This window comes from Monodelphis domestica, chromosome X (assembly GCF_027887165.1).
Source record: "Monodelphis domestica isolate mMonDom1 chromosome X, mMonDom1.pri, whole genome shotgun sequence".
In the NCBI taxonomy this organism is placed as follows: domain Eukaryota; kingdom Metazoa; phylum Chordata; class Mammalia; order Didelphimorphia; family Didelphidae; genus Monodelphis; species Monodelphis domestica.
The window spans coordinates 71,100,092-71,114,739 of NC_077235.1; the positions used below are offsets into that span (position 1 = coordinate 71,100,092).

At 48.6% G+C, this 14,648-nt stretch overlaps 1 protein-coding gene across 3 annotated transcripts in view; it reads left to right on the top strand.

Annotated features, from left to right (window-relative positions):
- Window positions 1-14,648, top strand: part of ARHGEF9 (Cdc42 guanine nucleotide exchange factor 9) — a 288,936-nt gene that overhangs the window by 52,240 nt on the left and 222,048 nt on the right. Inside the window, exons 2-4 of one of the 3 annotated variants that reach the window (XM_056808820.1) lie at window positions 1,738-1,843; window positions 4,891-6,684; window positions 7,185-7,254. In XM_056808820.1, coding sequence (XP_056664798.1) covers window positions 4,933-6,684; window positions 7,185-7,254 — 1,822 coding nt within the window. In that variant the 5' untranslated portion in view covers window positions 1,738-1,843; window positions 4,891-4,932. The remainder of the gene's footprint in view (window positions 1-1,737; window positions 1,844-4,890; window positions 6,685-7,184; window positions 7,255-14,648) is intronic. The other 2 variants (XM_056808818.1, XM_056808819.1) reach the window with 2 other exon arrangements.

The following is a 14,648-nucleotide window of genomic DNA, read 5'->3' on the forward strand; positions in this document are numbered from 1 at the left end:
ACTCACTAATGTGGAGGGGAGTGGGGAAGTCCAGCCTGCTGGAGGGATGGGCCTGGCCAGGAAGACCTAGGGGGATAAAGGGTGGACCAGAGAGGGAGGACCTCAGGGAATAAGAGATGTTCTAGGCCAGTGATGATGGTGAACCTATGGCACAGGTGCCAAAGATGGCATGCAGAATGCTCCCTCCCTGCCCCACAGAGTTCATCACTAGAAAGGCAGAGGGACTCAGGCAGAGCTGCTCCCCTCTCCCTCTCCACATGTGCCTGAGGACATTTCTCACGTGACCCACCCCTCTGCCCAGCACCCCAGTGGGAGCACACATGGAGTAAGGTGGGGGGCTCACAGGTGGCAGAGCTGGAGGGAAGCAGATCACTTGGGCTACTTCCTTCCCCCTCTCCACACTCATTGAGGACATTCCTCACTTCACCTACCCCTCTGCCCAGCAGCCCAATGGGCTGTGTGGGGTAAGGGGGGAAGCACTGAGCACACCTGGCACTTGTTCACCATCACTGTTCTAGGGTGAGGAAGCCTCAAGAGCTGAGGGAGGTTCCAGGGTGAGACTCCAGTTGAGACTCTGGATTGATGTCAGAAATACAGGCAAGAGGAGGGGCTTAAGATCTTCTGGGCCTCAGTTTCTCTCTCTAAAAAACTAGACTAGGTAGCCTCTGAGGTTTTTGGTCTCAGCTTCTATGTATCCACCAGACAGGAATTTCTTGCTCCAGGGCTGTCTAGTGCAACCTCTTCATTTTATAGATGATTAAGCTGAATCCCAGAGAAGGGAAATGACTTGCCCCGGGTCAAAGAGCTAACGAACATGCCCTCCGATCCCAGTGCCAGGGCTCTTGCCAAGTCTTATCTTGTCGGGTGACTTGGTGTCTGCTTTCAGACTGCCCTCCCAGCTGGGTGGTGGAAACTCGGCGTCATGGCAAACGCCCCAGCCTGGGCATCCTGAGATAGCTAGGGTATAGTCCTGGCTGTACCACTGGATCTCTGTGGGAGCTTGGCCAAGCTGCCCTTCCTGGGTCTCTCCTGTAAAGTGTACCAGTTGGATTTGATGATCTCTAAAGGCGCTCCTTGTTCTGGCATTCGAGGCTCAAAGGTTCCCTCTGCTTTGATTACTGTCTGTGTCCTAAGGCCCTTCCCAGCCCTGCCATTTGGTTATCTAAACCCCTTCTAGCTGTAGTGTGGCTGCCTTTATGCTTCTGAGTGTTGTGTGCTCCCGAGACTTCTATCTGCTGACGGGGAGGGCTTCGGTGGCCCCCTTTGGACCAAAGAATGTGAGCCGGAGGGGCAGCCAGGCTTCTCGCCTTTGTCTGAGAGCTATTCCAGGCACCGGGAGGAAATGCATCTGTTGGAGCAGGCAGGACTGAGGGCAGAGGCCACTGGGGCGGGGTGGAGAGGGGGTGAGGGAGCGGCACTTGGGATGGGGAAGGGTCCAGGCTTTCCGAAGGAACAACAGAGATAGGACGAGACATTCTTCGGGTTTGAGGTCGGCTGGGAGGGCCGGGCCACATTTCTATTGCATTCTGGGCCATCCGTGTGGATTATTCAAAGCCTACCTCAGATAACTCCTATAGACCCAGTGGGACCAAGCTCTGTCGGTCCAGCTCGCCGATGGCTGAGGCCTCCAGGTTGGTGATCTTCTCAAGGTGAACCGCCAAGCACGCTTCCCTCCTGGGCCAGGGGGATGCCACCCTTTATTCTGGAGCCCATTTCATTCTCTTCTCTGCCTGCTAGGTATTCGGGACTGTGTCCTCACAGCTGTCCTGATCTTCTGGAGAACTTACAGATCGAGTTGTTTGGCATCTGCGCTATCTTCAGGCCCGAGCCAAGCGGAAAGCAGGTGTTGAATTCATGCCACTTCTTTTAACTAATTCTTTAGTCTATTGATTTGTTTGTTGGGTACACGAAAATCCCCAGGGATCTCCCTCCCTCTCCTGTGTGCGTTATTAGAGAAGGCCCTGCGTGACCAGCAAATTATACATATACGCTCTATAGATGAGCTGTGTCTTTCACGTTTCTCTGCATCGGTTCTTTCTCTGGAGGTCGACATCCACAAGTCATTCTTCAAACATCAATTCGATAGCTCTATGTGATGTTCTCTTGGTTCTACTCATTTTGTTTTTCATAATTTAAAAAGTTAACCTGTTCATCCTTCCTCACAGCCCAGTAGTGTTCCATTACAATCATATGCCACAACTTGTTTAGCCACTCCCAAATTGATAGGCACTCCCTTGATTTCCAGTTCTTTGCCACCACAGAGAGCTGCTCTGAATATTTTAGAACATATAGGCTCTATCCTTTTCCCCCTGAATACCTTGGGATAGAGATCTGACAGTGGTATTGCTTGATCTAAGGGTGTACATAGTTTTATAACTGTCTGGGTATATTTCCCAATTGCTCTCTAAAACTCTCTGATCCAACGATCGGTTCACAGTTCCACCAACAATGTATTAGTGTCCTCATTTTTCCACATGCGAATTCCTGCTTCTTGAATGGAATTGTGTGGCAATAAGAATATACATTTCTCTAGAGCTCAAGAGTTTCCAAAGAGTATTCTCTATGTCATTGCCCAATTGGGTTGGGAAGGGCAAGTCCTGTGATCTCTGTTTGACAGAGGAGGAAACTGAGACTTATCAAGTGCTCAAAGGAAATGAGAAAAGCTGGCAGGATTGTAGATTTGTGACCAACACATTTCCCAAAAGCTACTCTCTAGTTTTCCCAGAACTTTTGTTCATTAGTCCTGCCTCAAGTTTTGTCCTTGGATTCTTTGAACACTGGACCACTTGGGTAGTCTGTTTCTAGGTCATACTGTTCCATTCACTTCTACAGTTTTGGTCTTTTCTGTATTTGTATATCATCTGCCACTTGCTGTTATTAGGTGCTCTCCATTACTGCCTTCCCCCCCCCAGAAGTTGTTGTTAGCTTTCCTCTCCCATCACCCCTTCCCTAGGTGAGCTCAGGTGAACTGGGAAGCCTCCACCCTGCCTTGCACTCTTCCCTCATCTCCATTCAAAAAGCTGACTAGATGATGGCTTTTCTCATCTTACTTGTCTAGAGACAGATGGTAGGGTCCTGACGGTACTTAGCCTGTGTCTCTCCTTACTTTCTTCCCTCAGTTGCTTCACCTCTCAAGTATGTGGGAGGGTGGATCTCTTCCCTACCTGCCTGAATACCTTTCTGGGACTCAGTTTCCCTCATCTCTGAAATGAGGCTACCCCCTACCAGCTCCAGCATTCTTTGCTCCTCTGCTCTCTCTTTGGCCACACAGGCGTTCTTATTGTATCTCTCGAGGGGCAGCCAGCACTCTGACCGGCCAGAGACCCAGGCCCAAGGCTCTTTGTTTATTTGCTCAGCCCCCTGAGGTGATGGAGTACCTCTGAGGCACAATTCTCCGGGGTCTCCAGGCTGAACCATCTGTTTCCTCTTTCCCTTCTTTTCCAGAGGAGCCCGCTGTGGGCCTCACCATCTTCCTCTTGTGGTCCTTCCTTCTGTCTGGGGCCACCAGTGGCTGGGTTTGGCTCCAGGATCTGCTTCTCCCTCCTGCTGTAGCCTCCTCTTTGGTCTCTGGCTGCGATTTCCACCCCCGACCCCGGCCTGTATTTTGCCTCTTCCTCCCAGCAGGGCCCAACTCAGAACAAGGACAAGGCCTTCATGCTCCCTAAGGCAGTGATGGAAAACTGGACTCCCTGTGGGCTACGGTTCCCCAAAAGGCTTTGAGATTTCCCTGTGACACATAGAACTCAGCTGACCATAAAAGCCAGGCCTGTAGGCCCGAGAACTCCAAATGGAGACCCCCAGACCTGGAAGGGCTCTTAAAAACAAAGATTATATCAAATCCAGCCTCAGATGCCTCCTAGCTGGGTGACCCTGGGCAAGTCACTTCACCCCCATTCCATTGCCTAGCCCTTACTGCTCTTCTGCCTTGGAACCCATACACAGTATTGAGTCTACGATGTAATGTAAGAGTACATATATACTCTCCTGTTGCATCTTAGACTATATATATATGCTGCGTGACCCTGGGCAAGTCCCTTGCCCCTCATTGCATGGCCTTTACTGCTTTTCTGCCTTGGAGCCGGTACATGGCGTTGATTCTAAGAGAGACGGTGAGGGTTTAGGAAGAAAGATTCTGTTCCCTCCAGCTTGGACGTTCTAAGCTCCGATGTGATCGGAAGTGTTTCCCCTCCCCGCCTGATCCATCTCGACCAGCTCTGGCATGCTGTGTCCTCAGACCCCCGAGGCTGTGTGGGCCTTCCTGTCACTGACATCCTGTGCTTTACAAAGTCTGAAGGGCAGTTTCCCAAGCCTCAGGTCCTGAGGGGGGTTCTGGGATTGTAACTCCCTCCAGAAAGGTGAAATCAGGAAGGGTTCCCTGTCGGGGTCCCGGGAGCATCTTCCCCACTGCCCCGTGTGCGTCTGTGTTGGCAAGGCCTTGGGTGGACGTGGCCTCCAGAGGAGGGAAGAGAAACCTTGCTCTCTGACTCTGAGCCCTCCCGATAAAAGGGTTCTTTCTTTTTTGCTTCTAAAACTCTTACCGTCTGTCTTTGAATTGGTACTGAGTATTGATTCCAAGGCAGAATAGCAGCAAGGGCTAATTGCTTGCGGCTAAGTGACTCACCCAGGGTCACCCAGCTAGGAAGTGTCTGAGGCCACATTTGAACCCAGGACCTCCCACCTCCAGGCCTGGCTTTTCATCTGCTGAGCCACCCGGCTGCTCCATGCTATGCTATGACTGCTATTTCTACTGCACTGTCAAGATACTGGTGTCCTGGGAGGGAGGATTCTGGGAGCTTAGGATGTTGTGTTGCATATTTCCCAAGTGTAAGCTGTGTATGTGGCTGCACTTCTGCTCTCTGACCTATATTCCTTTTTTTTCTTCTTCTAAAGGAAATACCTGGCAGTCCATGACCGTAGGACCCTTCACTTGCCATGGAGCCCTTCGACAACTGCCCTGAGGCCCCTTCTGAGCATGCACCCAATGGGTATGCAGGCCTGATTTTAAGCCAGGACAGCACTGAGATAGAAGCAGCTGGGGCGATGGAGCTCAGCAACCTGGAAAACTCTGCTGCAGTGGACGGCCATTCAAAAGAAGAAACAAGCTGGCTCAAGAAGAAAGCCAAAGTCAATAAGATTTGGAATTTTGTCAGCCGGAAGAAAGGGCCTCTGGGACAGGGGAAGAGGCCCCAGTCCATGATTGTCCTCAGCAGCCCCACGAGGCCCTCCGAGACTAAACCGAAAATCACCTTCATGGACCGAATGAAATCCATTAAGAGGCTCCGGTCATCTTCGGGTTTGGGCAAGGGTGCCACTGAGAGGAGTTTCAAAGCCCAGCCCAGCCTCAACTGCCCCGGCGACCAAGAAGAGGGCATTTGGCAGAAAGACCTTTACAGAGTCAGGAGGCCGTTGGATAACCAGAGGCTGTTTCGTCACTCCTATGCAGGGCACACGGAGGGCCTGGAAGACTGTTTCGGAGATGTAGAGTTCAACATACCAGTCCCTGAGTTGGAAGCCAGTGATGGGAAAGGCTCCCGGGATCTTGACATACAGACAAACGAAGAAGACCAGGAAGGAATCGGGCCTCTAGAGGTCGAGGACCCCCAAAACGACAATGAGAATGTTGCATCCCAGGTGCTGAGGGCCTCCCAGGACTGCCGGAAGCGGTGCCAGACCCTCCCGCAGGAGAACCGCCGCAGGAGGACCTCTGACGTGTGGAGCTATCTGAAAGGGATCTCCTTGGCAAACCGAGACAATTCCAAGACCACCGAGGCAGAGCCAGAGAGCAACTTCCGAGGCATGGAAAATGCAGCGAGGAACTCCACTCTGTTTTTGGGCTTTGAGTCAGGCCATGAAGAAAGCTCTAGACAAATGAGAAGGGGTAGCAGCACCAACAAGGCCACACACTTTGGGGGCGTCTTCAGATTCTTCACCAACATGGCGGAAGCAGCCAGGAAGTGGCGAGGGTCTTCCAGGACACCCTTTCCAGAAGAACCCAAATCTTCGTCTAAGAGACACCCACTCCAGCTGCTGGAGGTGCCAGGGGAAAACCGTGTCCCAGCTTCCTTCCTGATGAGGCTGTCACTTCAATCTCCCGATATCTGGGATCACTCACATATTCAGACTTCTACGTGGAGAAATGATAGACTGCAGAACCACAACACAGAATCTATTCATGTTACTTATTCTTTGGAATTGAACAGTAAGAGCCAAAGCTTGGGCCAGGTCATTTGCTCCCAACCTGACATCTCTATGCTCTCTCTCCCAACCCTTCAAGGGGAGGGTCAGATTTCACCAGCCCCCCTGGCCCAGCCCCCACCTCGTGGACTCTCCGAGGCTCAGCCTCCTTCTCCAGGCTTCCCCGAACAGCTCGAAACAACTGGCGGCTGCCTAGGAGAGAAGGAACACCGCGGCGGCAGATGCTCTCAACTGAACGAGGAGGCTGCTGGGGCCGAGCAGTCTACGAGCGAATTGACCTCTAAAAAAAGACCTACTTATATCAAAGAAGAGGAGGAGAAGGAGGACGAAGAAGAGGGAGAGGAGGAAAGTGGCTCCATTCAGGTTGAAGAACAAGACTCTTTCGAGCTCCTGGATGAAACAAGCCATTCCAAGTACAGTCCCAAGTGCCACCCCTTTCAGATGAGCCTATGTACCATCGTGTCCCTCACTGAAATTAACAGCAGGAAGGTAAGATGACTGACTGACTTCTCCTTCTACCCTCTGAGACCATGTCTAGGCCTATTTTCAGGTGCCCTCCTAGTGCTACCATTCCATGGCAGCATCAAGATCCCTGCCAGGCCTCACCTTTCTGGTCTGCCATCTTTTCTGACTCTGTTTCCCCACGTGTCCCATCCCCAGCATCCAATCCCTTGATGATCCCGACCCTGCAAAGCTTTTGAAACCTCAGCATGAGCTCCTAGGCATCCTCCCACTCCCATTCTGCTCAGTCTTCCCAACCCTGGCCATTTGCTAATATTTGGGGCCCTCGAAGGGCCTTCTGGAGGCCATCAATTTCTTCCCCTACCTTTTGTCAGCAATGCCCCCAAGTCATCCTAAATGAGGAGTTTTCTTCCTCTCAGAAATCCAGTTCAACCATTCAGAACTGGCTGGTTCCATGTCCATCCACCCTGTGCCCCGCTTCACGTTAGGCTATGTAGTGAGGGAAACGACTAATTTTTCAATCCAAGAGTTGGCAGGTCTATTCAGCTGGAGGTCAGGAAGGCATCTGTGAGGAGCGGGGAGAAGCTAAACTCGTGGGTGAGTGTTGAATGAGCCAATTAGATTGTGGTAGTAGAACTGTGGGTATTTCAAAAGCGGGCGAGCAGAAGGGTCAGCCTGAAGCATGATTACTGGGCAGCTTTCCCCATGTGTCTGCCCATCCTTGTGCATGACAGTCTTCTGCATCCGTCCCGGATTTGCTCTGCCTGGAGTCTTAGGGGCGGGGCCCACCAAAGGGCTGTGGTGGTGGTGGTTGTCATTCTTGTCCCCTTGGGCATTCCGGAGTCTCTTGTCCCGTTAAACAAAGAAGACCCGTTCCCCTCAGATGCCCACAAACGGAACAATGAAAAAGAAGCAGGAAGGGAACTAGACACACGTTCCCAATGAGTGGTAGGAGCTCTTAGAGGAGGAAGAAAGAGATCACTGAAAGAAAGGAGACATGGAGGAGGTGGGGACTAGAGCGAAAGCTTCAAGCACAGGGACACCTTGGGGAGGAGATGGGGAAATGCTAAGGCATCTGCTGACCTGGGGTGTTTGTGAGGGATCTGAATGTGGGTATCTCCTCCCCTGAAGACTGGAGGGAGCAAGTGGTGCATGGATGCACCTATTATTGCCATTGGCCCTGCCCGCATTGTGGCCTTCCTTTATGAATAGAACAAGGAATCAGCCATGAACCTTAGAACAACAGGCGAGGTGGTGGCTTTGGATGCAGCTGATTGTTATAAATGAAGTGTGATTGACTCAGAATCTGGAAAGGACCCCAAAGGTTCTGCAGTCAAGTCTCCACACCTGACAATCAGGCGCCCGGCCACAAGACCTCCAACAAGGGAAGTCCTCCCTCCCCAGGTAGCCAGGTGGTGCAGGGGATAAGAGCACTGAAGAACTGAGATAAAATTTTATGTCAGTTACTGGCTGTGTGACCCTAGGTAAGTCACTTCACTCTGTTTGCCTCTTCTGTAAAATGAGCTGGAGAAGGAAAAGGCAAACCCCTCCAAGTAGCCCTGCCAAAACAACCCCAATGGGGTCACCAAGTGAGTCAGACACAACCGAAATGTCTCAGCAATAACTACTACTACCCTAGTCAACCCCTACCCATTTCCAAGAGTTCTTGTCATCCTGAGATCGAACCAGAATATACTTCCCCATATCTTGCGCCCACTGGTTCTAGCTCAGCCCTCTGGGGTCAGTCAGTACTTAACTCATCCCTCTTTCACACGACAACCCTCCCAATATTTGAAGAGAGCTCTCTTTTGCCCTCTGAATTTTCTCTTCTCCAGCCTAAAAATTCCCAGTTCTTCAGCTGAACTGTGTGTGGCATGGCTTCCATTCCCAGAAATATCCTGGTCGTCCCTCCTCTAGACAGGTGCCCGCTGGTCAATGGCCTTCCTGAGATACTATTGCCCCAAACTGAAACCAGGGCGGCTCCACATGAACTCAGATTTCCCTGACGCCACGCCCAGGGGCTCAAGCAACTGTACCACCAAATTGGCAACTTTGGGAATTTCTAAGTCTTCAAGAACTACCTAGGTGTGTACTGAGTTCAGTGATTACACAGTGCATGTTCAAGGCATGATTTGAACACAGGTCCTCTGACTCCAGAAGCAAAGTTTTTTCTGAACCATGCTTCTGACGAGAAAAACAAGCAAGGCTTCTTGGAAGAGGTGTCATTTGACTAGGCCTTTGGCAGGTAGGCAGGAATTTGGGCAGAGAGGAGGGACAAAATTCCAGGCATAGGGGACAGTATGAGCAAAGTCAGGGTGGTTGGAGGGCCTAGAGCAGTGATGGTGAACCTTTGGCATGAGGGCCAAAGATGGCATACAGAGTGCTCTCTATGGGCACACAGCTGCTCTCCCCCACCTCCCGAGTTCATGACTAGAAAGGCAGAGGGCCTTGGATGGAGCTGCTCCCTTTTTTCACTTCACCAGCCCCTCTGCCCAGCAGCCCAATGGGAGCACTTTCTCTCTCCCCTGTGTGGGGTGAGGGGAAGCAGGGTGCGACTGGCACTCGGATAGGGGTCGGGGTGGGGCACGGCACACAGTCTCTAAAAGGTTTGTTGTCACTGGCCTAGAGCATATTCAGAGGTTTGGAACAAGTTCTACTTTGTCTTCAGTGTGAGGAGATAATGCTGGAAAAGTCCTAATTTCAATCTTTGTTCCAGTCACATGTGACACCTTGGCAATGATCCTGGAGTGGTTTGCCATTTCCTTCTCCAGCTTACAGATGAGGAAACTGAGGCAAACAGAGTGAAGTGACTCACCTAGGGTCAAGTAGCTAGACAGTATCTGAGGTCAGATTTGGGGACCCCATTTGGGGTTTTTCTGGCAAAGATCCTGGAATGTTTGTCATTTCCTTCTCCAGTTCATTTTACAGATGAGGAAACTGAGGCAAAGAGGGTGAAGAGACTTGCCCATGCTCACACTGCTAGTATATGAGTTGGGATTTGGACTCATGAAAATGATTATGCCCAATTCCAAACCCAGTGCTCTCTCCATTGCGCCACCTAGCTAACCTCTGTTTAATTACAGCCTCCCCCAAATGCCCCCCTGTGGTGTTTGACATTTAGCTAACCCTCTTGTAGTCAGTAAAGCAGTCTAGTTCTGCCATCTACTGGCTGCCCGAGAAACTTCATGGGTTGTCGATAATGGGTAATGGCGGAAGAAAGGAGGACAGGGCATTTGTCTCTCCGTTCTTCTCAGGATGCTAAGCCCTCCTTGGCAGGACCAAGGGTCAAACGCAGAAAAGGTGAGTTCCAATGAAGCCAGTGGTCTGGATTGGGAGCTATGCAACAACCAAAAAATGACAGGGGAAAAAATACAAACAGCTAACAAAGAACAAAACCCTTGTAATTAATATGCACAGCTGAGCAAAACTGGTTCCTACCAAAAAATGAATGGCTTTTCCTGCCCTTGAGTTCATCCCATGTGTCTGTTTTCAGGTGACTGGAGAGCTCCCTGTGCATCCACACCCTCTCAGTGACCTTCCATTTTCCTTCCTTATCAGAACTGTTTCTCTCTGTATCTTCAGAATTTAATTCCCCAGAGCTGCCCATTCCTTCTGGACTAATGCCCTCTCTAGGTTCTGTCCTGGGAGATCCCTCCAAGCCTTTCTCTGGATGCTTTAAATCTGCTCTCCCTAAATCTTGGGACTGTGGACAGACAGAAGAAGGCTTTCTCCTCCTCTGTCCAAGACTCCACACTTGAGTGTGCGTTCCCCGCCCCCAGGCTTCTCATTGTTTCTACTTCCTCAGTTTCCCCTCGTTAATAATAATCAGAGCCAGGATACCTGTTCCCCTCACTGACAATGCAATTTTCAATAAGGAGGGGAGGTATATTTCAACATCTGTTGTTGTAGTGAACATCAAAATTATTTTAAATCTGTGTTGGAGAAGGTATGGCACACATGCCAGAGGGAACTGCTTGGTTCCTCCTCTCTACTGCCCCTGGGTTCAGTTTTCACATGCACCACCCCTCTGTCTAGCATCCCAGTGTGAGCACTTCCTCCCTTCACTCTCTGGGGTAATGTGGGGGGCTCATGGGTAGCTTGAAGATGCAGTTTGGGCACACGATCTCTAAAAGGTTCTCCAATGCTGCTTTAAATGATAGCATCTATATTGTTTTCCTGGTTTTGTTTGCTTGCTAGTGCAAACTGATAGAAATCTTCCCAAATTTCTCTGGTTTCTTCCCATTCATCATTTCTTATAGTGCTCTAATGTTTCATTTTACCTATTCATCCATTTTCCAGTTGATGAGCTTCTAATCTGCTTCTAATCCATTGCTACCACTACAAGTGCTACCCTGAATATTTTGGAGTGTTTGGAATCTCTTTTTCCATCTATATTCCTTGGGGTAGTTTATGCAAGTCATGGGATCTTTGTCTTATGGTAGGAAAATTTTTAGTAATTTTTCTTCCCATGATTCCAAATTCTTTTTCTGAGGCTTGTTAGCATTCGCAGTTCCACCAATGATGTATTAAACAAACCTTTCCACTACCTGTCCCGTGCCAACTTTTTAAAAAATCTTTACCTTCTGTCTCAGAATTAATAACATAAATTTGTTGTTAAAATAAAATAAATTGATTTTTAAACTTTTTAAAAAAGAATTAATACTATCAGTTCCAAGACAGAACAGTAAGGGCTAGGCAATTGAGATGAAGTGACTTGCCCAGTGACAGAGGCCAGATTTCCAACAATGAGTCTTACCATCTTTTGTTCTCTTTGCCAATTTGATGGGTATGAGGTGAAACCTCAGAATTGTTCTAATTTGCATCGTGCCTTATCATGAGCAATTGTGAACAAGTTTTCATATATTGTTTCCAGTTCTTCTTTTTAAAAAACTTTGTGTTAGAGGGCGGCTAGGTGTCTCAGTGGATTGAGAGCCAGGTCTAGAGATGGAAGGTTCAGGTCTAGCCTCAGACCCTTACTAGCTGTGTGACCCTGGGCAAGTCACTTGACCCCCATTGCCTAGCCCTTACTGCTTTTCTGCCTTGGAACCAAGACACAGTATTGATTCTAAGATGGAAAGTGAGGGTTTAAAAAAAGGGATTGCCTCTCCCCCAGCCATGGTTATTAAAGGCCCTTCCTTCTGCTCTCCTCCATTTTTTTATGATGCAACTTTTTATAAGGGCAAGTCTGTTTGGAACTCATAGTAATAATGGCTGACATTTCCCTACTGTTCTGAGGGTTATAACATGTGCTTTGCATACTTTAGCTTGTTTGAGCCTCGTGATACCTTGGGAGAAAGATTCTTAATATTATTTTCCCATTTGGGAAGTTTATGTTCATAGTGGTTAAATGACTTGCCTGGGGTCACACAGCAAGGTCAAGATTTGAACCCAAATCTTTCTGACTCAGTGCTCTATCCTGTCCTTTATGTCATGCCAAATTTTTCTCTGCCGTTTGTCTCCGTCCTTCTCCCTTTTTTAAATGTCCTGTTCCTTTTGAATTTAAAAAATATATATATTTAGTTTTTTATCAGAAAAAATCTGATTTTTAACCCCCAACACACACACACACACACACACACACACACACACACACACACACACACACACACACACACAAGAACGAAAGAATAACAAATCCCATTACAAATGTCTATAGTCAATTAAATTTCCTCATTCAGAAGAAAGAGCTAGAGCAGTGACATTGGCTATTAAAAAAAGTCTCAGACTGAACTCTGAGCCAATTACCTCTCGACTTGTCGGTGGGCAGCCCGTTTCATTATGACTCCTCCGGAATTGTGGTGGGTCTTTGTGCTGAGCATAATTTCTAAGGCTTTCAGAGTTGTTTCTCCGCCATTTTGTTATCACTGTATGTCATTCTCCTGATTCAGCTCACTTGTCTTTGTTCATACAAGTCTCCCAGGTTTCTCTGAGGTTGTTCCCTTCATTTCGTATGGCCCCGTAGTATTCCTTCACATTCGTATGCCACAACTTGTGTTTAGCCATTCCCTACCAATGGGTACCCTCTCAAGATTACAATTCCTTGCCACCTCAAAAACAGCTACAAATATTGTTCTGCATCCTTTATTTGTTTTGCTTACATCTCGTTTCTTTGGGAAAACTGCGCCCTTCCTAAACTACAGTCCACTCGTGCCTCTAAGAATCATGGACGTGTCTGAGGACAGATTTCCCACCTTGCATTTGGATGCTTTGTTTTGGGAATTTGGGCACAGATGCATGAACCCGTGGGCTTCAGACTTGGCTTCTTTCTTGGACGTTTGTCTCCTGTGGCCTTTTGGCTATCTTCTCCGGCATTCCTAGTTTGATGGCTATTCGGATATAGTTGCGTTCCTATCTCTCTTTCCTCTTTAAAGATTCTTGAATCCTATTGGCCCAATTCCAGGAATGCCCATCCCTTGTTAGTTGCACTCTGCCTCTGGTAGGAGTGGATGATATGGCTAAGATTCCAAAATCTGAGTGTCCTTCCCAGATGGCATCTTCTTTTCCACCCATTGCACTGAATTTTGGCCTCTTGGGTGAAGAAGAACAGATCTTAGTCCTTTTCTGCATGACAGTCCTACAAATACTAGAAGGCTGATCTCACGTCACTCCACGTATCTTATGTATTCTAAGCAAAACATTGCCAATTCCTTTCACTAAACCTCATATAACATGGAATTGAGACCCTTGAAAACAATGACTTTTTGGTATCTGAGGACCTGAGTTCAAATCTTATCTCTATTGCTTGCTATCTGAGTGACCCTGGGCAAGTCTCTCTCCATCCCTGGACCTCAGTTTCCTACTCTGTAAAATGAAGGATTTGGACTAGGTGGCTGCTGAGGGTTCTTCCAGCTCTTGATTTAGAGTCTCCTGATCCTTCTGCCATCTTGGTCATCCTCCTCAGGATGTTCTCCATCTTATCAATGTTCTTCTTAAGTTGTGGAACCTAGAACCTAGAACTGAACATAGTACTCCATCTAGATTGAAGCTGGGAGAGTCCTTCAAATGCAGAATGTCAGAGCTTCTCCCAGATTTTCAGTGTTAAGGGAGTTCAGAGAAGGAAGAGCTAGTGCAGTGACACCGACTAGATGTGAGACTTTGACCAACTCCTGGTCTCAGTTTCTTCATCTGTAAAATAGAAGGATACACCAGGTAATAGTCAATGATGAAGGCTTTGAAGGCTGGATGGCAATTAATAATCATAATCATAGTAATAAAGAACTTATTTCTTCAGCTAACCTCAAGGTTGGCTCAATGCTTGATCTCACCATAGCCCCATGAGGTAAGGAACATAACTATTTATATAGTCATCCAGGACGGTGCAGCAGATAGCGTTCTAGATTTGGGGGTCAAATTGTGTCTCGGAGATCTTAGTTGCTGTGGGACCTTGGATGCCACCACTGTGAGTCTGTTTTCTCAATCTGGAAATCGGAGCTAATAATTACCCAATAGACTCCCAAGGCCATTGTAAGAATCAAATGTGATGGTATGTGTCACGTGCTTTGCAAACCCATACAGGATGTCCCAGAAGTCTTTGCTGTCGTTAGCCATTATTGCTCGTGACTGCACTAAGACCTTTGGTACGTCCCATAGAAATCAGAGTGGCTCTTTTGTGACTGGTCCAAGATTGCACAGAAATGGAGATTTGAGCCCAGGTGTCCTGATTCCCAGTCAAGTTATTGTTGCCATGAAGGTGGTTGCCACTGCCCTACACAGCGAGAGCTCCCTGCTTGCTGTTGACTACAAAATGAGCCCTGGGGCTAGGACCGCAGAGTGAGACAAGTCACACTTCCCTTCACTTATGCAGCTCCTAATGTCATTAGGCCCGATGCCGAGAGGAGCCAGACGGGTCTTTCACTTGGGTGAGGAGGAGTTCATTAAGGAAGTTGATCACATCAAGCGGTCTTGCTGGGCATTGTGGCCAAGGCCTGTCTCCAGTGGATGGAGTCAGAGGATGGCAGCCCTGGAAAGGTCCTTAGGACACAGAATGGAAA